This window comes from Salmo trutta, chromosome 1 (assembly GCF_901001165.1).
Source record: "Salmo trutta chromosome 1, fSalTru1.1, whole genome shotgun sequence".
Lineage (NCBI taxonomy): Eukaryota > Metazoa > Chordata > Actinopteri > Salmoniformes > Salmonidae > Salmo > Salmo trutta.
This window is the reverse complement of record NC_042957.1, coordinates 40,577,900-40,604,225: the sequence shown is the minus strand read 5'-3', so window position 1 is coordinate 40,604,225 and position 26,326 is coordinate 40,577,900. Positions and strand designations below refer to the sequence as shown.

General features: G+C 40.7%; 1 protein-coding gene across 2 annotated transcripts in view; it reads right to left on the bottom strand.

Moving 5' to 3' along the window:
- LOC115195884 (serine/threonine-protein phosphatase 2A 56 kDa regulatory subunit alpha isoform) overlaps window positions 1-26,326 on the bottom strand; it is a 128,374-nt gene that overhangs the window by 13,385 nt on the left and 88,663 nt on the right. For both annotated transcript variants that reach the window (XM_029756218.1, XM_029756228.1), the window contains 2 exons: window positions 13,753-13,854; window positions 13,530-13,622 (listed from right to left, as the gene is read on the bottom strand). In XM_029756218.1, coding sequence (XP_029612078.1) covers window positions 13,530-13,622; window positions 13,753-13,854 — 195 coding nt within the window. The remainder of the gene's footprint in view (window positions 1-13,529; window positions 13,623-13,752; window positions 13,855-26,326) is intronic.

Genomic DNA, 26,326 nt, shown 5'->3' with positions numbered 1-26,326 from the left:
GAGCATATGTTCTGTCCTACAAGGTCACCCAAAAAGAGCCCCATGTCTCTTACACAAAGCGCCAAGAGGGACACTTTACTGTGAGTTCGTCATTGTCAATCTACACGTTTCACAGTATGAAGTTGAACTATAAAAACATTCTGAGAGTAGAGTGGAAGAGACTACTGTATAACACGATTGGTGCTAACATGCCAAGTCAACACGTCTTAGCACCAAAGAAAACAAGACATTACAGAACGATCCTATCCAAGGTCGTGTTCAGTAGTGCACACCGTAGCAAAACGTTTTGCAACAAAAATTCTGTTCTCACTAGACAGGTACTTAAGTAGCTCCCTGTTTCAATACCTTTTCTCCATTACAGAACACGACCCAGTTGTCTTAAATGCAGCCTCCCATGTCCTCTGCCTCTGACAATGTCAAGGCACCAGCTAGCACAGCGGTTTCTCTTAATTGCCTTTGGCGCCATGTTCAAACACAGTACGGATGCTTTGAAATGAGTCAATCAGTGCACATAAAGTCACTCTGACATTACGGCCTGTGTTCCAACCAACCTCCAGCAAGGTCAATTCTCTCTGCAAAAGTGTAGTTACTGATGGTTCAACTGAAATGACAAGGCTTTTTGCCCCTGAGCAAGCCATTAGGTTTCTAAAACCTACACTCAAAGTATAGTCATTTTCTCTGCAGGTCTAAGACTACCTGCAGCTGCAAAGAAAAGAGGCAAAGCAAAGAGCTATGTTCTGCTAAAATTCATAGAAAGCAGTGTTGAGCTCAATTTAAACACCTCTTATGCTATCGATCGGGAAGCAGAACAACAGATCTGATTTTTTAAAGCCCCGACACCCACTGAGACCGGGTTTGAAGGAGAATGCTGCATTAACAAAATGACTGATCCTCATCAGGTCTGTTTATGTGCAGCAGCACTCTCTGAGAGTAGCTTAAAGAAAGGTGTCGAATGAGCTTGACACTGCGTGACAGAAAAGTTATCGCACCCCCTGCTGTGTGTGTGAGTGTGCTGTGCGTACACACTATGCACATGCATGCATTTGAGAGAGCTGTAGAAATACTTATTATGGGTGTGCTATAATGCATGTACAGTCTACACTGTAGCTGTGTGCAGTACATTGATTGAGAAGGCCGAGGGAGGGAGGGAGGGAGGGAGGGAGGGAGGGAAGGAGGAAGTGGGTCTGGAGCAGCTACATAAACAAGCGGGGTGTATCCACGGGGAGGTCGTGACCTCTAGCGCATCCTCACTCTTCCCCTCTGCCCTGGCTGAGCCTCAGTCTGTGCTCCAAGGTTAAAACTGCCCCCCTGGTCTGCCTGCAGCTCTCTTTCCTTTCGCTGCCTGCACTTGATGTGACGGTACAGTTTAATAATAACCTCCATGCATGGGAACGGTTCAATCAGAGGCACCGCTTTTGTCCCAAATGGCACCCTATACCATATTTAGTGCACTACTTTTGACCAGAACCCTATGGGATTCCCTATGGGCCGAGGTCAAAAGTAGTAGGGAATAGGGTGGGAACGTATGGAGGCCGTAAGTGTTTTATCTGACCTGTTACACTGTAAGTGTTTTATGTTTTGACAACACATAGGGCCACCCTAAGAGGTTCACAGCATACATCTAACGATAGGGATTAGACTCACACAAACACCCTCTTTCTACAGTCCGTATCCTAACCTGTGTTATATACAGGAAGCAAATGCAATATATTGGTTAACAATACCTAAAAGGTACAAAATTGCATGTGTGCGCACACACCTAAACTCGAAACAGTGTAAAAATAGAAAGTATAGAAAGTAAAAAGTGAGAAAGGGAACAGAGAAAGAGAATGCTAATGTAGGCCTACTTTGAATGCATGACTCATAATAGGTTTCAGTTCAGTTCTAGCACAGCGATGCATCTTTTGAAGTGACTAAACGACTTGTTCAACAGCAAAGGGCCTGTTCAGGTTCAGGATACGGCCGGGGCAGGTGAGAATAACTCCTCACTAACACCAGTCAGTCAGCCTGTCAGTCAGTCACACCAGTCAGTCAATCAGCCAGCCAGTCAGTCAGTCAGTAAGAACAGAATGTCCCGAGTGATTTCCCTGCCATGTTGTTTGTCCCATCAGGCCCGCTCTCCCAGTTCCCCTGCCCTGACAAGCACAGAGCTGACAGTGAAGACATGGGCATTCTGATCCTACCACAGCAGAAGCCTTTAAAGAGCGACTGCCTCTAAAAAACAACTAATCCCTTTGAAAAAGGCCTATGTGGCATTGAGTCAAACATTTATTCTAGTGTCAAAATGGACTTCAAAGTGTAAATAGGATCCTTTAAGTCATACAATCGGTCTCATCTAAAACACATTTTGGAACCTCAGTGCATCACGTGTAATTTAAGGTTGGGTTTTAGATTACAATTATGTCAACAAATCATGCCCCCTTTTGCCAAGCTCCACGTGCAAGTCACCCCTCCACCCACTTTGCTTCCCTTCCCTTCATTGAATGGGGCTCCCTTGTTTCTGTTACATTATGTTACGTCGCCTCCAACACGTTCAAAGGATCGTGGTCGGCATGCCCTGCCAAAGGATCCTATCCAGCGGAATAGGTGGTTGGAGTTCGTTGGTCCCCAGTGGTGGTGAGTATACCAGTAGGTAAATCATAGACTGCTGGTTATGTATATGTCCCGTGTGGCTCAGTTGGTAGAGCATGGTGTTTGCAACGCCAGGGTTGTGGGTTAGATTCCCACGGGGGACCAGTACGGAATTGTTTTATTATGAAATGTATTCACTACTGTAAGTCGCTCTGGATAAGAGCGTCTGCTAAATGACTAAAATGTAAATGTAATAATCATTATCGCTGACGTTAGCTAGCTAGCTACCCTAATAACGTTACCTAGCTGCCTAAGGTTAGCCTACCTCAATACAACTCAGATATGGCTTGGAAACACAATTTCAAAAGCCGGCAAATAATTAGTAGGAAAATCTTCCGTCATGATTGTGATGTCGCCAGACTGACTTTAGGTGCAGTATAACTTTAGCATTGCTAGGTATTTTTGACGAACTTTGCTAGTAACAGTAATGACAACATTGCCATCTCTCTAAAGTAAATTTGACGACATAATACGGCAAAGTTGTTACCTACTAATTATTTGCCTACTTTAGCAATGTAATCGTATTTCCATGCCACTAAGTTAGTGTAACTTAGACGAAACAGTCACAGCCTCTGAGAGGCACGAATAAATATGGGATGCATCTATGGTGGTACTAGCTAACTAATGTCTGACTACAACAGTGTACTAACTAGCAGCAACAAACTCAAACCAACCCAGGGACATAAAACATGTCACAGTAGGTTGCATAATGTAACAGCGTCACCAGCCTGAATCTAATCAGTCTACGTCCGTAAAGCATAGAATTAGCTTCCAAATGAGATTACATTATTTCTTGAGCTATGTTTATAATTGAGGGATGATGACAATTGTTGACTGTTTTTCTGTTAGACAATTGCACATTTGTGTGCCAGACTGATCCCCTGGTCATGGATGGATGCAGAGACCTACCAGAAAGAGCAAAGGTGGATATCATAACATGTCCACCAATGTGATTGAAATGGTTTAGCGACCTCCAAAGATAATTCCCATCAATGGGGCTCTGGTAAAGACCTCACCTCCAACCTCACCTCTTGCCTGCTAACCAACAATCATTGTTCGGGAGAACAGAATTAGGTAGGTTTAGTCTGATCTGTTCAAACTTCAACATAGTATATGTTTGTGTGTCAGATATCACCTATAATATCTGCCATTGGTAATAGAACAGTGACTGTGTGTATGCGTTTACAGATGCATGAGATGCAGAGACGTGCCACTCAACACATCCACTATGAGGCGATTACTAATACAGTACAGCACAAATGTTCACTAATAGCAACACCCGTTTCATTCCATGTGTCACTGATGACCTCTGCCTATTTCTACAGATGGACTGGAGATGCTTTTGCCAGACGGCAGCCACAGTCGTTTGATGGGGAGACCATAATTGGGTAGGTTTTATCTGACCTGTTCAAACTTCAACATAGTACCTGTTTGTGGGTCATTGCCATTGGTAAATAAAAACAGTGATTATGTGTTTATGTGTTCACAGAAACATATATGGAGCCAGCACATGGAGGTTTGCAAGATGATCTGATTAAATTCAGACTGACAGATGGGCTTGATACTGATGTCTGTGAATGGAGAGAGACTTGGCACTCGTTATTAACATTTTACTAGACAACTTTTACTTGTATTGCCTTGCATTATTGAATTGAATGGTATCAGTCAATATGGGGAGGGAGAAACCCTGTGTATTCTGCACCAGGATCAGGGAACTCTTGTTGTATATGGGACATTACACAGGAAGGTATGACCCCTCTGACATGTTTGCCATGTCAGAGTAGCCCCATTACCACCAGACAAAATGCTGATTGGCACAGTATCTGTATTACAATTACAAAGAAACATGAAAGGCGCACGTTGTTATATTAGCATAACACTGCTTCTATGGCATTATGTAAAGGGTTGTTTATTCTACAATGACCTGTTACTACATTTGAAAGTTATCAAAACACGTATTTTTTTATATCTACATAAATTCAGCTAATGCATTCTTCTCATATTACTCTGTAGGCTACTGACCTAAGCAAAGCTTCCTCTAGCATCTCACCATACATCGGCCTGTTGTTATTGAACTCAACCCGCAGGTTTGTTTGTTGTGATTGAGTGGGGGGAAACAGCCTGCGGGCAAGGTTCTGACAGATGGGTGTCTTGGAGGTGTTTAGGACACAGCCAAGAAACACCCACATTATACCACACCACTAAGCCAACTCACGTTTGGCTTATGTCATGGCCGCCAACATTTCTTCAGGAGCAAGCCAAAAAACAAAGCCAAATCAGCGGGTGCAGTTCCCCTTTAAGTGTATTCGGAAAGTATTCAGACCCCTTGACTTTTTCCACATTTTGTTGTTACAGCCTTATTTTAAAATGTATTAAATAGTTTTTCCCCCCTCATCAATCTACACAATACCCCATAATGACAAAGCGAAAACAGATTTGTAGAAAAGTTTGCAAATTTATTTAAAAAAAGAAAAAACTGAAATACCTTATTTAAATAATATTCAGACCCTTTGCTATGAGACTCGAAATGTTTTATTTATTTATTTATTTCACCTTTATTTAACCAGGTAGGCAAGTTGAGAACACGTTCTCATTTACAATTGCGACCTGGCCAAGATAAAGCAAAGCAGTTCGACAACATACAAAAACAGAGTTACACATGGAGTAAAACAACATAAAATCAATGATACAGTAGAAAAAAACAAGACTATATACAATGTGAGCAAATGATGTGAGATAAGGGAAGTAAAGGCAAAAAAGGCCATGGTGGCAAAGTAAATAAAGTAAATAAAGTATAGCAAGTAAAACACTGGAATGGTAGATTTGTAATTTGAAGAAAGTTCAAAGTTAAAATATAAATAATATGGTGCAAAGGAGCAAAATAAATAAAATAAATAAATACAGTAGGGAAGAGGTAGTTGTTTGGGCTAAATTATAGATGGGCTATGTACAGGTGCAGTGATCTGGGAGCTGCTCTGATAGCTGGTGCTTAAAGCTAGTGAGGGAGATAAGTGTTTCCAGTTTCAGAGATTTTTGTAGTTCGTTCCAGTCATTGGCAGCAGAGAACTAGAAGGAGAGACGACCAAAGGAGGAGTTGGCTTTAGGGGTGACCAGAGAGATATACCTGCTGGAGCGCGTGCTACAGGTGGGTGCTGCTATGGTGACCAGTGAGCGGAGATAAGGGGGGACTTTACCTAGCAGGGTCTTGTAGATGACCTGGAGCCAATGTGTTTGGTGACGATTATGAAGCGAAGGCCAGCCAACGAGAGTGTACAGGTCGCAGTGGTGGGTAGTATATGGGGCTTTGGTGACAAAACGGATTGCACTGTGATAGACTGCATCCAGCTTGTTGAGTAGGGTATTGGAGGCTATTTTGTAAATGACATCGCCGAAGTCGAGGATTGGTAGGATGGTCAGTTTTACGAGGGTATGTTTGGCAGCATGAGTGAAGGATGCTTTGTTGCGAAATAGGAAGCCAATTCTAGATTTAACTTTGGATTGGAGATGATTGATGTGAGTCTGGAAGGAGAGTTTACAGTCTTGAGTCTCGAAATTGAGCTCAGGTGCATCCTGTTTCCATTAATCATCCTTGATGTTTCTACAACTTGATTGGAGTCCACCTGTGGTAAATTCAATTGATTGGACATGATTTGGAAAGGCACACACCTGTCTATTTAAGGTCCCAGAGTTGATAGCACATGTCAGAGCAAAAACCAAGACATGGGGTCAAAGGAATTGTCAGTAGAGAGAGTTCCTCTGTGGAGACAGGAGAACCTTCCAGAAGGACAACCATCTCTGCAGCACTCCACCAATCAGGCCTTTATGGTAGAGTGGCCAGATGGAAGACACTCCTCAGTAAAAGGCACATGACAGTCCGCTTGGAGTTTGCCAAAAGGCACCTAAAGGACTCTGACCATGAGAAACAAGATTCTCTGGTCTGATGAAACCAAGATTGAACTCTTTGGCTTGGATGCCAAGCATCACGGTGAAGTATGGTGGTGGCAGCATCATGCTGTGGGGATGTTTTTCAGCGGCAGGGACTGGGATACTAGTCAGGATCGAGGGAAAGATGAACAGAACAAAGTACAGAGATCTCTTGATGAAAACCTGCTCCAGAGCACTCAGGACCTCAGACTTGGGGCAAATGTTCACCTTCCAATAGGACAATGACCCTAAGCACACAGCCAAGACAATGCAGCAGTGGCTTCGGGACGAGTCTCTGAATGTCCTTGAGTGGCCCAAACTTGAACCCGATCGAACATCTCTGCAGAGACCTGAAAATAGCTGTACAGCGACATTCCCGATCCAACCTGACAGAGCTTGAGAGGATCTGCAAAGGAGAATGGGAGAAACTCCCCAAATACAGGTGTGCCAAACCTGTAGCGTCATACCCAAGAAGACTCTAGGCTGTAATTGCTGCCAAAGGTGCTTCAACAAAGTACTGAGTAAAAGGTCTGAATACTTATGTAAATGTAATACTTTTTTTTTTATATACATTTGCAAAAATGTATAAAAAACGTTTTTCCCTTTTCATTATGGGGTATTGTGTGTAGATTGATGAGGGGGGTGAAAAACTATTTAATCCATTTTAGAATAAGGCTATAACGTTAACAAAATGTGGAAAAAGTCAAGAGGTCTGAATACTTTCCGAATGCACTGTCTATGGATGATTTATAAAGCTAGACACATTTAACAGTTAGGCTGTTGATTATAGACCAAATTAAGTTGGCGTTTCCTTTCTCCTCACTTTTCTTAGACAATTAAGGTAAGGGCTGTTTTCTCATCTCTTAACTCAGCTGCTGCCCCTGCCACATTGTTCTATGTTATGCACATAGCAACTAGGAAAAGGTGCCAATTCAACAGCGCACTGATGTTTAAGAACAGCAAACTGGGGAGAAAGTGCATTTGTTATAAAATGATATTTTTAGTTTTGCACCATTGTTCTTATGTAAATAACAATATAAAATTTCAGTAGCACATGTCATCCCCATGGCCTCCACAATGGATTAGTCCACTAAGACAGGTGCAAATCAGACAGGTGTCTTGTACACAATGATAGTGTTTATTTTTTTTGCTACTGCTCGACTAAAGAAATCTCAGTCGAGCAACAGCCTATTGACCAAACAATCAACCAGTCGACAAAATGGAGTCAGGCCTAGATTAAATGCATCAATTCTGGCATTTTTTCCCGTAATGAGGCCAGTGTCTGAATTAATTTGTTGTGGCAGAGAGGAGGAAGTAAAACCATACAGGGACTTGAAAGTTTCTCAGAATTTAGCCGCGATCCCAATCCGAATGAGCGGTTAAATAATATCAGATTTAGCCTTTCTGATTCGTCTTACACAATGATTCCTCAGTTGCTTAAAAGCTTGCCAGTCTGGGGCAAAGCCTGTCCTGGTCTTGACCCAAGCATCATCTCTTTTATGAATGACTGCAAATTCCTGAGTAAAACCAGGCATTTGATCTACGTTCTACCCTTAATTTTTTTAAAGGTAGCATGAATACAATACTATTGAAGACATCTGCAAAAAGGCTCAAAGCTAAATCAGGTTCAGGGATAGCTGAAATACAATCAAAGGTCACTAAAATAAAAAAGCCAGTTCACTGAAGTTTTTAAACTTCCTCTTTGTGATGACATGAGGCTTCGATTTTTGTATTCTCACAGTTGTAACACAAGCAACTGGGCAATGGTCACTAATGTCTTTGGCGAAGACACCAGTGGAAACATATTTCTCTGGTGTATTCGTTAAAATAAGACCAAATCAGAGTGGACTTTGAAGGATCTTTAGGGTTGGGCGGTGTAGGCTTAGTCTCTAGCTGGGTTAGGTTTAGATCATTACATGCCTTTTACACTGAACAAAATATAGACGCAACATGTAAAGTGTTGGTCTCATGTTTCATGAGCTGAAATAAAATACCCCAGAAATTGTCCATATGCACAAAAAGCTTATTTCTTTCAAATTTTGTGCACACATTTTTGTTTTACATCCCTGTTAAAAAGCATTTCTCCTTTGCCAAGATAATCCATCGACCTGACAGTTGTGGCATATCAAGATTAAAACAGCATGATCACCTTGTACTGGGGACAATAAAAGGCCACTAAAATGTGCAGTTTTGTCACACAACACAATGCCACAGATGTCTCAAGTTTTGAGGGAGCGTGTAATTGGCATGCTGACTGCAGGAATGTCCACCAGAGCTGTTGCCAGAGAATTTAATGTTAATTTCTCTACCATAAGCTGCCTCCAACGTTTTAGAGGATTTGGCAGTACGTCCAACGGGCCTCACAACCGCAGACCACATGTATGGTGTCGTGTGAGTGAGCAGTTTGCTGATGTCAACGTTGTGAACAGTCTCCCATGGTGGCGATGGGCTACGATATGGTCAGGCATAAGCTATGGACAATGAACACAATTGCATTTTATTGATGGCATTTGAATGCACAGAGATACCGTGACGAGATCTTGGAGGCCCATTGTCGTGCCATTCATCTGCCGCCATCACCTTATGTTTCAGCACAATAATGCATGTCGCAAGGATCTGTACACAATTCCTGGAAGTTCAAAATGTCCCAGTTCTTCCATGGCCTGCATACTCACCGGACGTCACCCATTGATGTTCTGGATCGACGTGTACGACAGCGTGTTCCAGTTCCCGCCAATATCCATCAAATTCACACAGCAAATGACGAGGAGTGGGACAACATTCTACAGGCCACAATCAGCAACCTGATCAACTCTATGCAAAAAGAGATGTCTTGCGCTGCATGAGGCACATGAGGCACACCAGATACAGACTGGTTTTCTGGTACAGGCCCAACTTTTTTTTAAGGATTCTGTGATCAATACATGCATATCTGTATTCCCAGTCATAGATTACGGCCTAATGAATTCATTTCAATTGACTGATTTCCTTATATGAACTGTAACTCAATAAAAACTTTGAAATTGATGCATGTTGCGTTTATATTTTTGTTCAGTATAAATTGTCTAAAGCCTGCATTTCCCACTCATAATTTAGTTAATTACTTCTAATTTAGTAAAAGACGACAACAAACTAGTTAACTCCTCGAGTGCACAAAGGTTAGTCGAGAGAGGACGGTACCCCTATAACAGTTATGGATAGATTTTTTCCCCCCCCAGACAAAGGCTTAAAGATAGTACTGTAATTTCCGGAATATTAAGCGCACCTGAATATAAGCCTGAATTAAAAAATATATATTATCTTGAACATAAATAAGCCGCACATGTCTATAAGCCGCAGGTGCCTACATTGAAACAAATGAACTTTACACAGGCTTTAACGAAACACGGCTTGTAACAAAAATAAAATAGGCTTTAACGAAACACGGCTTGTAACAAAAAATAAAAAATTTGCAGTAAGCTTTAGTTGTCTTTTTGCACTGAGTCAATTCCCCTCGCTGCTGTTTCCAACGTCTTATCATCGACTCATTAAGACCAAGCTCCCGTGCAGCAGCTCTATTTCCTTTTCCAACAGCCAGATCAATCGCCTTCAACTTGAAAGCTGCATCATATGCATTTCTCCGTGTCTTTGCCATGATGAGGGTGACAAAATGACTACCGTAATCAGAATGATGGGAAGTTTGAGAGCGCTCGATTTAATCTAAACAGTAAACTAAAAAGTTGTTTGACCTTAACCCGTTCGGCAATTTCATCGGTCTAATGAAAGCTTCATGCCGCCAAAAAACTGAGCACGTCACAGAATGTGTTTAAAAAAAAAAAAAAAAAAATTAAAGCGGGAAAAATCCATATATTAGTCGCGTCACTGTTTAAGCCGCGAGGTTCAAAGCCTGGGAAAAAAATTGCGGCTTATAGTCCGGAATTTACGGTAGCTAAAAAATGTTGGCAAGGGAAATTGATTATCTTTAAGATACTCTCAATGTAAGACCCTACAGCTGCTCCCTAACAAAGTGGTAGTGAGAACAGGAAAGAGATGAAACGTGGATCAAAAAAGCATGGGCTTGGGCTCTGTTTCGAAATATAACTTTTATATATGACAGCGGTTCCACACGTTGTGTGGGGAAAATAATTTTTATTTTATTCTGTTATATTCCATTATATTTTCACTAAAAAATAAATGTTTCTTAGAAACAAATTAATAATGGATTTATTTTTGATGGTGAATATTCAATGGATTTAGTCAAATAGAAGCCTGCCCACATCTGCACACCACTACTACCACTAATCACCGGCATGCTGGCATGCACACGGGAGGTATAAACGGCGCACGTTAAATACTTATTGCAACCTATTATGTGACTTGTTAAGCACATTTGTATTCCTGAACTAATTTACTTGCCATAAGGGATTGAATACTTATTGGCAGAAGACATTTCAGCTTTTGCTTTTAAATGAACTTGTACAAATTTCAAAAAACATAATTCCACTTTGACATTATAGGGCATTGTGTGTAGGTCAGTGACCAACATATCAATTTAATACATTTTTAATTCAGGCTGTAACAACAACATTTGGAAAAAGTAAAGGGGTGTGAAGACTTTTTGAAAGCATTGTACATCGCCAGGAAATACTTCAAGCCATTTGATGCTTTAAATTGAATCAAAATGAATCAATTGAATATTTGGGAAAATATGACACATTCAAAGCTTTTGGTAGAGTTTTTTGTCCAGCATCAGCAGACTCACAGGAAGCCGTACTGTGGTGACAACACCTCTGTAACTACGCTAATGACAGGGCTGCACTTTCTTCCCCTCTGCATGCACTCACATACTGTACTATACACGTGCACACACACTCTTTTGAAGACTATCAATGAGCTAAACATTCGCAGAGGGATGCATTTTCCCCAGACAAACATTTCTAAAATAAATACTTACTGCTCACCAAGATGAAATGAAACACATTCTAACCATCAGTTCCACTGTGAGCATATCGTACAGTCCCTCTCCCATGTCAAGATCTGTCTCTAACAAGCTTACAGAGAGACGGGAAAGCACTGACACTACAACAAAAAACTGGGCTTGTTCTGCCATCCTTCCGCTCCTCTTCCCCAGCCTCTCTCTGACCACAGTCCCCTTTTCTCTTCCTGCAATGTAAACAGGGAGCTATTCAAAGCTCCCCACGACACCACTCGCATCATGGAAATTTAGCCTGAGCACCTCGGATGCTGCAGCTCAGCCAACATTCCAGGCCGTAGTATTAGTCCCTGTTCGCTCCCTTGCCCTGGGGAAAGCAGGACGGCTCGATAAATACGCACGGCGCAGCCCCGGTTGGTTGCTCCTGCAAGGGTGAGACTGGGTCGTATTCATTAGGGCACACCGTAGCAAAACGTTTAATATCAAAATGTGGAAACCTGCGTTTCTTATTGACAGTTCAGGTCGTATCTCCCAGTTTGTCTGTTTTCTACCATTTGGTGCCAAATTATGACGGTATTGATCCGGGAATACCAAGCCGAAGCATACGACGACAAACCAGGCTAAATGCTGAGACTGACACTGAAGAAATATACAAGTTGTTGTAAGATGACTTCCTCCAAAGCGACACCACATGCCTCCATCAACTGACGTTCAGAAGATGTCATGTTAAAATAACTGGTTTTGATAACTACCAGGAGATATAATCAAAACATTTTGGTCTTTCATACTCTGAACTTGAGGCTCTCGAGCAAAAAACAGAATTGGAAATTGGTGCCGTTTTTGTTTAAACTAAATCAATATGACCGCTTACACATGATTATCCAAATGCGGTTTGTGTTTGATATATTATACTGTCTTTTGAAGAGTAGATGTTTAGCAGTCAGTCTGAGGCTTGTAATGCTGCCAGGTCTGTCTTTTTGGGTCTGTGTGTACGCTTTAGTTCCACATAGAACTAACACAGTAAACAACAGGAAATGAGAGTCTCTACAATATTTGGTGAATCAATACAATAGCTTTGAACAACACTGACAGACCAGGGGTGTATTCGTTAGTGCACACTATTAAACAAAATTGGGATCCTTAATGTTAAGAAAAATCCCTAACCAAAAATATATTGGGCGTAGATGCAGAAAGAAACAGCATAGTGGGTCAATTTCCGATGAAGCGCGAGGCTCAACTTCTCAATATCCTAGCATATTCATTGATAATAGGCCCTGCTTTACTGAAGTTGTGAGACATAGCAAGCCAAGAAATTGTGAGATACAGCATTCCATTGTGAGATGCAGCTTTTGATTGCTGATAAGACAGGCCTAGTACACGGTTCTGACTGTCTGCCTGGTGGCCGACATGCCTTTACTGTGCCCCTCCCTCTCTCTCAGTCCCTCGCTAGCTTGCTATGAAAGATGCAAGTATTTTGTTTTCTCGGAAGTACGGCAACAAATCAGTCTCCTCTGTTCCCAAAATACTGAATCTTAGGAGACGATTCTTAGGAGTTGATTTCTCCACCCCTACGTCGTCATCGTTAACAGTTGGAAAATGGCAGAGAAAGGCAAGTGACAGCAGCGAAGTCCTATATGGTAATAGTTAAATGAGAAGGAAATGCAAACTTTCCAAAGTGAAACTGAGGTACAGTAATTGTAGTACAGGTGCAATGCTTAACGCTCTGAATTCATGTTGAATTCTATGAATGCTTCTTATCGCTTAACGGAAAACCGATTAAAAAATGGCAGTTGAAACTTTTTTTTTTTAAATGGTCTATTTGGAACATCCCTATACACCATAGCAAACACAGCAAAACGTTTTTCAACGGAACACATTATGCAACAAAAACAACAGTTTCTTATTGGTCAATTTGAACGTTTTCGGAAATTTGCTTCCTATTGAATACACCCCTGCTGATGGTGATGTCATGTGGCCATTTGAGTGACTGACGATGACGGCATGAAATCTGAGAGGATAAGGGTCATTAACGGGTCAGTGTGACATCAGATGCGATGCTTACCTGCAGCACGAACTTCTGATCAATGTAGCGCTTGGCGATGCTGGGCTGAAAGTCTGGGTTCTCCAAGAATCGTAGAAGGAACTCATAGACAAGCTGGAAAAAGTAAATGAAATACAAATCTATGAAAAGGTACATGAATTGTACATAAAGCTCATACTAACAGGTATAACACATACGTAAAGAAAAGTTAAGAAGAGGTCAAATTAAAGTGACATGTTTTTACCTGTATGTGTGGCCATGAGGCCTCTAGAGTGGGCTCGTCCTCCTCTGGGTCAAAATCGGGGTTGTCACTAGGCGGAAGAGTCCGCAAAATGTTGGTGCAGATCTGTGAACAAGAGGACATATAATGAATACACTAAAACTGCAAAAAATTACATGAAAGCACTTGGCCAAAGTGCAAACTTTCACCCACTCTCTATGGCAAACAGACCTTAGATTTGGTGAGCCACATGAAATTCAAAGATTATACAGGTGTTTGAGGTATTACACTGTTTATCCCTTAGGTTTCCACTCATACAATACATAATGAAAGAAAAAACAGAATGTTTTTTCTTAAGATATTTCATGTCCAATGCAGTTTGGCTAGCGGTTACAGTCATACTAAAGTCTAATTAAGCAGTAAGGCTCGAGGGTTGTGGTATAGTCAAGCAATAGGGATGAAACGATTCATCGATACGCAAGGGTTTCCTAGTCGATCACCAAACATTTCTGTAAAATGTTTTGCACAGTTTGGGGTAGGTGCACTTGATTCAGCTGCCCTGTACGCTGGGTAGTTTAACTGTTCATTCTGAACCATTTAATGAGTCTGAAGGTACAAACTCCACCTATCTTGCAGGCCCGGAAAGAAAAGCAAGTGTACCTATAGGCCTACGGCTGGCCAATCAAATAGCTCAGATCTCCGTGTCTGCAGCTTTCACTAGCCCACAGCGAAATTGATAGTTGTCTACTGTGTAAAATTAAAAAAACATGACTAGAGAGACTGTCAACAAATACAGCAAAGAGCTGCTGTTTTTATGAGTTGGTCTTTAAGATTTTATTCAGCACTGTCAACACTTTATAAGCCATAAAACACTGTCTCCCTAGACACTCACGCTATCGATAGACTTGCGTAGTTATTAGCAGCGCGTTTCTAATATCGAGGAGTATTTGGTCATACGAGTAACAACATGAATTGGGTTAGGGTTAGTGATTTGAAAAGCCATAGTCAATCAATCAATAATATAATAATTATTTTAGCAAAAATTTTTATTTTTAATTTACAATCTGTAGAAGCTATGAGAATAGAAAGGTTCAACTGTTTTGTGAAGCATCACAGCACAGTTGAAGAATATATGGCAAATAGAAATCCGAAATGGATGATGTTGAGAGATAGATGGGAGGGGTTGAATGGAGCTGAAGGGTGGGACGAATAACAGGATAAACAATGTAAAACATACGGAGTCTGTAAAATGTATATAGGTTCAGAACTTTTATGATATAGCACAGTTACAAATAGAAATCAAACTGGATGGACATCAGAAATAGAGGAAGGAATAAAAAAAAAAAAAGAAATAACTATTGTAAAATAGACTGTCTGTAAAATGTGTATAAGATGAATAAATTGAAGGTAAAAGCCGAAGTGTTTATTAGTTTACTCCAATTGGGGGATCGGTGGTAGGGTTCGCAGGGAATAAGAATAAATGTATATTCTTTAAAAAAGTATATATGTTTATATAGGTCTTTGTATGTATATATGTGTGTATGGATATATACATTTACCCCCCCCAAAATATATTTCTTAAAAAAAAAAAAAATTAAATAAAAACAACAAAAAACATGAATTGGTGCATGAGTCACTAATACTGAAGTGTGACATGACTCATCCCTCCCTCCCTCCGAGACTGATCAGAAGCATCTGATGGTCAATGTAGCGCTTGGCGATGCTGGGCTGCATCAGATGCAGTCCAGTAAAACAAGTAAAAAATAAAATAGACGCAAATGATTTCAATTATGCCTCACAAGTAATAAAACAAATGATATATTACCAGGGTGATCATATATCATTTTACAATGGTCTGAAAATAACAACATTGGCAGGGCAATTCAAGAATAGCTTATTTGCAGTGATAATGTATTGAGCCTATAGCCTACTGCACAAACCTCATTGCTACAGAACTGTTTTTAAATGTTGCACAGGTAAAAAAAAGAATGTAACATCATGTTTAAAAAAAATCTGAGCGTTAGATCTCAGCCTGCCTTTTGGTTCAGAAAGTGATCTTGGCTCAGAAAAGGTTGGTGACCACAGGTCTAATCCATTCGAGTATGAGACGGGTGAAATCCAAAGTTGTGCTATATATTCATTGGCTATGTCATAGCAATTAAAAAAAATATACATATTGATAAATTACTAGCTCGAACACTTTTCATCTGCAAAAATGACAAATTAATTAGTGGGCGATGGTGATGAGATCATCACATGGATTCGTTCCTCTAATCAAACTGAATCATTTCAAACTAAAACGTCTAGTTTCTGTATCGTATCGGAGCCCATGTATCTAGATACGTATCGAATCGTCTTGAACGGTAAAGATACATATCCCTATTAACACTAGAACCGCAAGGCCTTTCAGTATATAAGTACCTGCTGAGAACGTTGCCAGCGTCTACTTTTGCATGTCAACCTGCAAGGTGCGCAAACATAAGCACCAACCCTTGATAAATAGTTAATAAACTATTGTAAAGGATTAATTGCATAAAGAAATATGTGGAAATATATTAATGACAAGATAAAAAAAACAGTCATTTGTTGATTGTATTGGACATTGTATTGTGCCATTATACCTGTGCCTTTATGCATGAATCAATCTTGGCTTCTTTTTATGTTTTGGGTCCACAGTAAGCACAGGTTCAGGGTTTTGTGTGAACAAGCCCCACAAACAAATTGGTTGCACTGCAGTTTTCATAGGCCTTGTTTCGTAGACCTGCCGACTAGACCTGCCGACTAGACATTGTGTCTTCTTTTTCCCAAGAGGGAGCTGTGATGCTTGGGGAAGCGGGAGAGCAGGTCTCAGTTGGCTCAGTTCTGGTTTTGAAATGTCCTCTGGTCTGATGAAACAAAAATAGAACTTCTTGGCCATAATGACCATTGTTATGTTTGGAGGAAAAAAGGGGAGGCTTGCAAGCAGAAGAACACCATCCCAACCGTGAAGCACGGGGGTGGCAGCATCATGTTGTGGAGGTGCTTTGATGCAGGAGGGACTGGTGCACTTCACAAAATAGAGGGCTTCATGAGGAAGGAAAATTATGTGGATATATTGAAGCAACATCTCAAGACATCAGTCAGGAAGTTAAAGCAAATGGGTCTTACAAATAGACATTGACCCCAAGCATACTTCCAAAGTTGTGGCAAAATTGCTTAAGGACAACAAAGTCAAGGTATTGGAGTGGCCATCACAAAGCCCTGACCTCAATCCTATAGACAATTTGTGGGCAGAACAGAAAAAGCGCGTGCGAGCCAGGAGGCCTACAAACCTGACTCAGTTACACCAGCTCTGTCAGGAGGAATGGGCCAAAATTCACCCAACTTATTGTGGGAAGCTTGTGGAAGGCTACCCAAAACTTTTGACCCAAGTTAAACAATTTAAAGGCAATGCTACCAAATACTAATTGAGTGTATGTAAAGTTCTGACCCACTGGGAATGTGATGAAATAAATACAAGCTGAAATAATCATTCTCTCTACTATTATTCTGACAATTCACATTCTTAAGATAAAGTGGTGATCCTAACTGACCTAAGACAGGGAATTTTTACTAGGATTAAATGTCAAGGTGTATGTAAACCTCTGACTTCAACTGTATAAGTCTTTGCTAGGTAAAGCCCTGCCTTATCTCAGCTCTCTGGTTACCACAGCAACACCCATCCGTAGCAGGAGCTCCAGCAGGTCAATTTCACTGGTCATCCCCAAAGCCAACTCCTCATTGGCCGCCTTTCCTTCCAGTACTCTGCTGCCAATGACTAGAACGAATTGCAAAAATCACTGAAGCTGGAGACTCATATCTCCCTCACTAACTTCCCTCACTAACTTTAAGCATCAGCTGTCAGAGCAGCTTTCCGATCATTGCACCTGTACACAGCCCTTCTGTAAATAGCCCACACAACTACCTCATCCCCATATTGTAATACATTTTTTTGCTCTTTTGCACCCCAGTTTCTCTACTTGCACATCATCTTCTGCACATCTATCACTCCAGTGTTAATGCTATATTAATTATTTCACCATAATGGCCTATTTATTGCCTGACCTCCCTAATCTTACTACATTTGCACACACTGTACATATATATTTCTTATTGTGTTATTGACTGTACGTTTGTTTATCCCATGTGTAACTCTGTGTTGTTTGTGTCACACTGCTTTGCTTTATCTTGGCCAGGTCGCAATTGTAAACTTGTTCTCAACTGAAATAAAAGGTGAAATAAAATAAAATAAATAAAAATGGGGTGTGTCCGTAGCACGATACATCTCCAACTCCAGGGTAATGTAATGGACTGTCACAGGGTGCATTGGCCAATTAATTGAAAGCTTTGGTTTGATTAAAGTGCATTAGGAAAGTATTCAGACCCCTTAATTTTTCCACATTGTTACGTTACAGCCTTAATTTAAATTTGATTCAATGTTTGATGAGAAAAAAAATCTACACACAGTACCACATAGACAAATAAAAAACTGAAATACCACATTTACATAAGTATTCAGACCCTTTACTCAGCACTTTGTTGAAGCACCTTTGGCAGCGATTACAGCCTCGAGTCTTCTTGGGTATTACTCTACAAGTTTGACACACCTGTATTTGGGGATTTTCTCCCATTCTTCTCTGGAGAACCTCTCAAGCTCTGTCAGGTTGGATGGGGAGCGTCGCTGCACAGCTATGTTCAGGTCTCTCCAGAGATGTTTGGTCGGGTTCAAATCTGGGCTCTGACTGGGCCACTCAAGGACATTCAGAGACTTGTCCCGAAGCCACTCCTGCATTGTCTTGGCTGTGTGCTTAGGGTCATTGTCCTGTTGGAAGGTGAACTTTCACACCAGTGTTAGGTCCTGAGCGCTCTGGAGCTGGTTTTCATCAATGATCTCTCTGTACTGTGCTCTGTTCATCTATCCTGACTAAGTCTCCCAGTCCCTGCCGCTGAAAAACATCCCTACAGCATGATGCTGCCACCACGTCTCACCGTAGGGATGGTGCCAGGTTTCCTCCAGACGTGACGCTTGGCAGTTCAAACTTAGTTTCATCAGACCAGATAATCTTGTTTCTCATGGTCTGTGAGTCCTTTAGGTGTCTTTCAAAAATGTAAAAAAAGCACAGTTTTTGCATTGTCATTATGGTTTAATGTGTGTAGATCGATAAGGATTTTTAATATTTTTTAAAATTAATTTTAGAATAAGGATGTAACGTAACAAAATGTAGAAAAAGTCAAAGGGTCTGAATATTTTCCAATGTAACTGCATGTAGGAGGGTACTACCGGTTTGCTGAAATAAGAAGTTCGTAACGTGGCTTTTACGAGGTGCTGAAACCCCCTATTCACAACCACCGAGAATGGATTATAGCTGCGGATATGCGCACAAAGACTGTCAAAAATACAAGCATCACCTACCTACTGTAGCACTTGTATTTTTTGGGGCCCGATCAGAATCAGCTGCCAAGGGCTGCTTGAATGCAGAGGGGAGACATTGTTTCTTTGTGTTTCCGTCTTGCGCCGGTATACTGGGGTGATGTTGGCATACATGTGTCAATATATTTGAGGTGTTTGCAGCTGAATATGCTATTCTCGTTGAGCATAGAGACATACTGTTAGCATTTTACCCACAACTATGCCAATTGCCGTTGTAATCTACTGGGAAGCCAAAATGTTCCCAAACTAGAGATTTAAACGACGATGGAGGATCCTCCAATTCTGGTTAATCAACCCCACCACTCGCCATTGTACAGAATTTTTATTATAATGTGCGCAAAGGCTCTATTTGTTTTAACGGAATAGCCTGAAATGTTTTTCAGCTCAGATTTACGAGGCATAGGCCCAAATTGCAGCGTAGGCATAGCCTATAGGTATATTTTATGCATGTATTATTCTTATGTATTGATTCGGGTTCACAGCGCGGACCGAAAAGGCAATATGAATGTCAATACCCACAATAGTGTCGTGTCTGTGACTATCATTAAATGTGAAGACAATTTATCAAATCAATTCTCTATGTTATTGTTACGTGATTAAACTAATCACGTAAACTGTAATTAACTAGGAAGTCGGGGCACCACGGGAAAATATTTATAGTCTCTTTCACGAATCGACTCTTCAGATATTTTCATATCTTATCAATTAGTCTTCCATAAATGAATTGTTACCTCATTAGTTTCATTCCAAATGTTGTAAAATTCTTGGTTATCTACATGAACCCTAGTTCCCATAATGAATCATTATTTACTAACGAACTAAATAATCATAGAAATACATAAACAGTAGATATTGGTTACTAACAATGATAGAAAAGTCCCTAGTGGGCTAAGCCGATGTGACAGCTTGGTCGTAAAAGGAAAGGGATGGGGACTGAGAAAGAGCTGGAAAGACAAAATTGATTCACTACACAGTCTATAATTATACTAATTAAAATGCTAATCCTTTGCACATGAACGGCCGCTCATTAGAGAATAATTCAAATGTATATATTTACGCCCGAATGCCGTTGTTGTCTTCTCTGTTGGAATCCTCGATCATCCTGTAGGGTTCATCAGAGTCTCTGGTTAACGTTCCCAGAAGTCACAATGTCTTTTGTGGTTAAAATGGATACTTCAGAGCACCATTCGGAAATGTTCTCATTAGAGGTCGACCAATTATGATTTGTCAACGCCGATACCGATTATTGGAGGACCAGAAAAGCCGATACCGATTAAAATCGGCTGATTTTCTAATATATATATATTTATAATAATGACAATTACAACAATACTGAATGAACACTTAATTTAACTTAATATAAGACATCAATTAAATACATTTAGTCTCAAATAAATAATGAAACATGTTCATTTTGCTTTAAATAATGCAAAAACAAAGTGTTAGAGAAGAAAGTAAAAGTGCAATATGTGCCATGTAAAAAAGCTAACCTTTAAGTTCCTTGCTCAGAATATGAGAACATATGAAAGCTGGTGGTTCCTTTTAAGATGATTCTTCAATATTCCCAGGTAAGAAGTTTTAGGTTGTAGTTATTATAGGACTATTTCTCTCTATACCATTTGTATTTCATATACCTTTGACTATTGGATGTTCTAATAGGTACTTTAGTATTGCCAGCCTAATCTCGAGAGTTGATAAACAGCACAATGCTTGAAGCATTGCGAAGAGCTGCTGGCAAACACAGTAAAGTGCTGTTTGAATGAATGCTTACGAGCCTGCTGCTGCCTACCACCACTCAGTCAGACTGCTCTATCAAATCATAGACTTAATTATAATAAACACACAGAAATACAAGCTTTTGGTCATTAATAATGGTCAAATCCGGAAACTATCATTTCGAAAACAAAACGTTTATTCTTTCAGTGAAATACGGAACCGTTCAGTATTTTATCTCATGGGTAGCATCCATAAGTCTAAATATTCCTGTTACATTGCACAATCTTCAATGTTATGTCATAATTACGTAAAATTCTGGCAAATTAGTTCGCAGCGAGCCAGGCGGCCCAAACTGTTGCATATACCCTGACTCTGCGTGCAATGAACGCAAGAGAAGTGACACAATTTCCCTAGTTTAATATTGCCTGCTAACCTGGATTTCTATTAACTAAATATGTAGGTTTAAAAATATATGCTTGTGTATTGATTTTAAGGCGTTGATGTTTATGGTTAGGTACACATTGGTGCAATGACAGTGCTTGTTTTGCGAATGCGCTTGTTAAATCACTCGTTTGGCAAAGTAGGCTATGATTCAATGATAAATTAACAGGCACCGCATCGATTATATGCAACGCAGGACAAGCTAGATAAACTAGTAATATCATCAACCATGTGTAGTTAACTAGTGATTATGTTAAGATTGATTGTTTTTGATAAGATACGTTTAATGCTAGCTAGCACCTTACCTTGCCTCCTTGCTGCACTCGCATAACAGGTAGTCAGCCTGCCACGCAGTCGCCTCGTGGAGACCGTGTAGTCGGCCATGATCGGTGTCTAAAAATGCAGATTACCGATTGTTATGAAAACTTGAAATTGTCACTAATTAAATCGGCCATTCTGATTAATCGGTCGACCTCTAGTTCTTATAGATGCTTTGGCGGTTGTCGATATTCTCGTACTAGACTTACGTAATTTCTAGCTGCAGACTAGTAATTATATGTCTAAGATTTGCTCTTAATCTGTGATCGATAGTCTGAGTTTAACCATTTCCAGCTGTGTAGCCAATGCTCCACGTGGTATAGTCTTGTCCTTCGGTAGAGTTGTAGTGCCAACTATTTCAACATGTCACGTTAGCATGTTTTCTAGTCTTAGAAATACAACCATTTGCAACCTTAGCTTACACCGTGGTTTGCGTGGTCTGGTGTGAATTTCATCAGGAGGGGGTTTTATACATTTCAGTCGAAATGGGCGGTTCCATGACGCCGACGTAATGTCTATGCTCACGTGGGCGTGGCTACTGACTAGATAATCTTTATGAAAATCCATACTCTCATTTAGAAGGTTAACATCACATTACATCTTTTCACAAATAGTTTCATGTTTAATCACATACGTTTCACAGTATTTAGATGTAAACCTATCAGTTGGGAAATGTACATTTTAAGAGATAACGGTGTGTGTTTCCTGACCCACATGAGATCACCAAATTAAACACACTCGTCATAACTGTCCCTTAAGTGTCCACGGACCATTCCCACATTCTCAAAAGTGGAAATATTGTTTGATTCTCGCATTTTGGGGATTTAGGAGTTTGGCCAAGAGAGGTTCTTTGTTCTCTTAGACTCTCTCAATACTGCATGGCAGTTTATACCAGGTATTTATGACCTGTCGTAAAGTCATACAACTGTGGGGAGAGAGAGAGCGAGCGAGAGAGAAGGGGGGGGGGGGCTATGATCCTCCCCCCAGGGCATGTCATGACAATAGGCTGACTGGGGAGGGAATTTCACACACTCACAGTCCCGCAATAAGAGCTACAACACTAATATTTGCGTAAACTCTAAACAGTTGTGTTCTGTGGGTGTCACCGAGTAGATTGATACCCCATTTCATTGCTTCACATTCCAACCTTGTTTAACATTATCCAGTCTAAATATGGCATGATTCCACCAATTGTAACCTTCTGCATCACTTTCAAATAGGTACTTTTATTTTGAAGGCAAACCACAAATTCCACTATTGTGCCTAATCCTTATTGTGGCTAGCTTCACAACACATAACCCGGTCCAGTCAAGCCTCACTAGCCAGATACTAGCTAGCTGGCTGCTTATAACGTTAGCTTTGGGCAACAGGGTTAAGTAGCTGGCTAGCTATTTATTTTCATGAATTGAAGTTAAATTTCAATAGGCGAAAAACAAGTGGCAACCTAGCTAATACTTACTCACAAGGATTCCTAGATCATTGCTAAGAATAATGAAAATGACTGCAGTTTCTACTGGTCATTGTTATCAGGCTGGTTGTATTGGTGCTAGCTAGGTACCAAGCTAAAACTAGCTAACCCAGAAGTTGCGATCAAACAAGTGATGCTTTATTACCAACGCGGTACTGTAAGCACATTGTTCGTGGACGGTGTTTGCTTGTTTGCAGACTTTTTTGTACAGCTTTGGCAGTGCTACTGATAGTAGTGGTGGCCCTTGGCTTGCACGTGCAAATTCAGAACACACAACATTCTATAATAGAACTGTGTTAATTGACGTGTCAAATAGTGTTATTTGACGTGTATCTTTTTTGACACGCAAAGACCCAAACAGCTTCCATAGTATGTCGTGAAGCTAATAGCAGTGACACTATTATTGTGTAACTCCGGTAGGGCAACATCTGAAAAATAGCACACTTGGTTGTGTGTACCGGTGCTCGACTAGTCGACGAAAGCTAACATCTCCCACGACAGAGAACGGTTGATTATCAAGGGCAATGAATTTCATTATCTTGCCGTTAATGGATTTTGCCTTTCAGTTGTCTTGGTGAAATGTTCTTACTCTTTCAAATGACTGCTAGACTTGTTAACTGCTCAAGCCACATAGCAGACATTGTGGGCTAGGTTAGGAATGCTGTGTTGCACGTGTAGCGCAACATTTTACGTGGCGTCATTATGTCATCTACCTACATTATATAGGTATGCACGTCAGCTTTGACATCAGTTTTGCACATCGGTGTTAATCTAGACATCGGGCCGATACCGATGTTGGCATTTTTAGCTAATATCGTCCGATTCCGATATATCGTGCAACCCTATTAGGAAGGTATTCCCAATGTTTTGTACAAGCCGTGTAAATGTATTTACATGGTGTAAATACATTTACATTAAATACATTTTTGCTTTGGCGGACCATTATTATAATTTTTAATTTTTTTTACATTTGTCAATAAAACTCATGAATGCAACTATTTATGTCAAATTGTTTTGTGTTGTACATGTAGCGCTGGTTGTGCTGAAAAGAAAATGGAAACACAATTTTGCTGGGGTCTTGGGACTGATAGGGTTCAAATGCATATTTGTATTCCAAATACATTCCAATATTCAACTACTTGTATTTCAAATAGATCATATCTGAAAACTTACTTTGAAATGAATGTGAAAGTAACTGAAATAATTGAAATTGTATTTGAACCCAGGTCTGGTGTATGGCCCCTATAAAATGCTGGGTAAATACACCAAAACAAGCCCAACAACCAGTGGTAGCTTCAGGTTCAGTGAAGAGAGTCACTCTAGTCACGAGCCACAGCAGCCTGGCCTTTCACAGGAAATAGCCTAGACATGGACGTGTTCACCGCCTCCTTGAACAAATAAATAAGGAAAATCGATCACTGCCACAGACAGAAAGCAGAGGACAGAACATTAGTCCTCTCTCGCCATCTCCCTGTCTCTCCGTTTCCATTCATCTCTTTCTCCATATTTGAAGTTCTCAATGGTGCATGAACAGTGTTGGTTCCCTATGCTTTTTGCACAATTCCTGCTCCCTCTATTTTTAAAAGGCGAAACCTGTTCTTGGGCTACTAGGTACTGAACGATGCTGAGCCTGGAAGGCTTTCACTACAGGTCTCCCGAGACCACAGATTACCTTCTATTTTTAGTTTACTTTCACTAGGTCTCCTCAAAATCTTGGGACTGAAAGACTAGTTTCCTTTGCAAAACTAGAAAAGACAGACAGGCCTAATTGAATGTAGGGAAAGGGGATACCTAGTCAGTCACACTAACTGCATTCAACCGAAATGTGTCTTCAGCATTTAACCTAACCCCTCTGAATCGGAAAGGTGCGGGGGGGCTGCTTTAAATAGACGTCCACGTCATCGGTGCCCGGGGGAGCAGCTGTTGTTGGGGGTTAACTGCCTTGCTCAAGGGCAGAACGGCAGGTTTTTCCACCTTGCCGGCTCAGGGATTCGAACCAGCGACCTTTCAGTTACTGGCCCAATGCTCTTAACTGTTAGGTTACCTGTAGTCTAGGATGCATAGAAACAGTTTAATGGTATTGTTCAGTCACAATCATTTGTGACAAGGCCTGACTAACACTCACAGAAAGGCTTGTTTTAAAGTTAGCCACACACACACACACACACACACACACACAGTTAATGCAAATATGCAAGATAACTTAGTAAGAGTAAAACCATGGCATGATCTAAAGACCAGCCTGCATTGGCACGATGCCCATTACCCAGTGGCAGCCCAATCCCTATAATCCAGAATAGTGTGTGTGTGTACTGTATGTGTGCGTGTGTTTGTGCGTTTATGGACATAAGTGCTTCTCTGTGTGTACTAGTGTTCATGTGTCTGTGTGTTAAAGACAGCATTTACTGTAGGGTGTTTAGGTAGACATGTAGCTGGGATAGTACTCATCACTCATTTCTAACAAAGCCTATTAGAGACGGAGCCTAGTTACAGCATAATTTAGAGCAAATCATATTCATGCTGTGCTGCATGAACACAATTGGCAGTAAGTTACAGAGGTGGTGTAGTACAACTTCCTCTTTACTCGATTATGACAAAGCATGTTTCAATACAATAAATCTACCGTGGCGATGGGTAAATGGAGGGTAAAAATGAATCCATTAAGGATTCATTTTTCTGCATCAGCCGCATCTCCTATTAAAATTCTGTGCCTGCTGGAGACGAGGTTCGGAGGCAGGTCATTGCCATAACAATCACTGCAGCTCCGCTTTATTTTTAGCGAGAAGGGAAATTGGAGAGTGACACAACGACAACAGAGAGGCTGGCAAGATTGCTACTGTTCTGCACACGGTGTGTGTGTCTGAATGACAACACCCAATTACCTATTGTCAGTCTGACAAGCCACACAGCTCTAATGGGGTAAAAAATGAGTAAAATACATTCTTCAACTGACAGTAAAGCAAACCTTTGAGATGGTGAAGTGCTTTCGATGCAACTTGCTATTTCCACTACTAACCGTTTCCCTAGGGTTTAATGGACTACAAAATCCGCCTTCGGCAGATGTGGCCAGATATCACACACACTGAAGCATACATTGAATAAAATAGCCTAATTTGGACAGCACTGGCAATGGCCATTAAACAACATGCAACACTAAACACATAAGCTCTGTAATACGATTTAATATTTTCATGACAGGCAGAGCC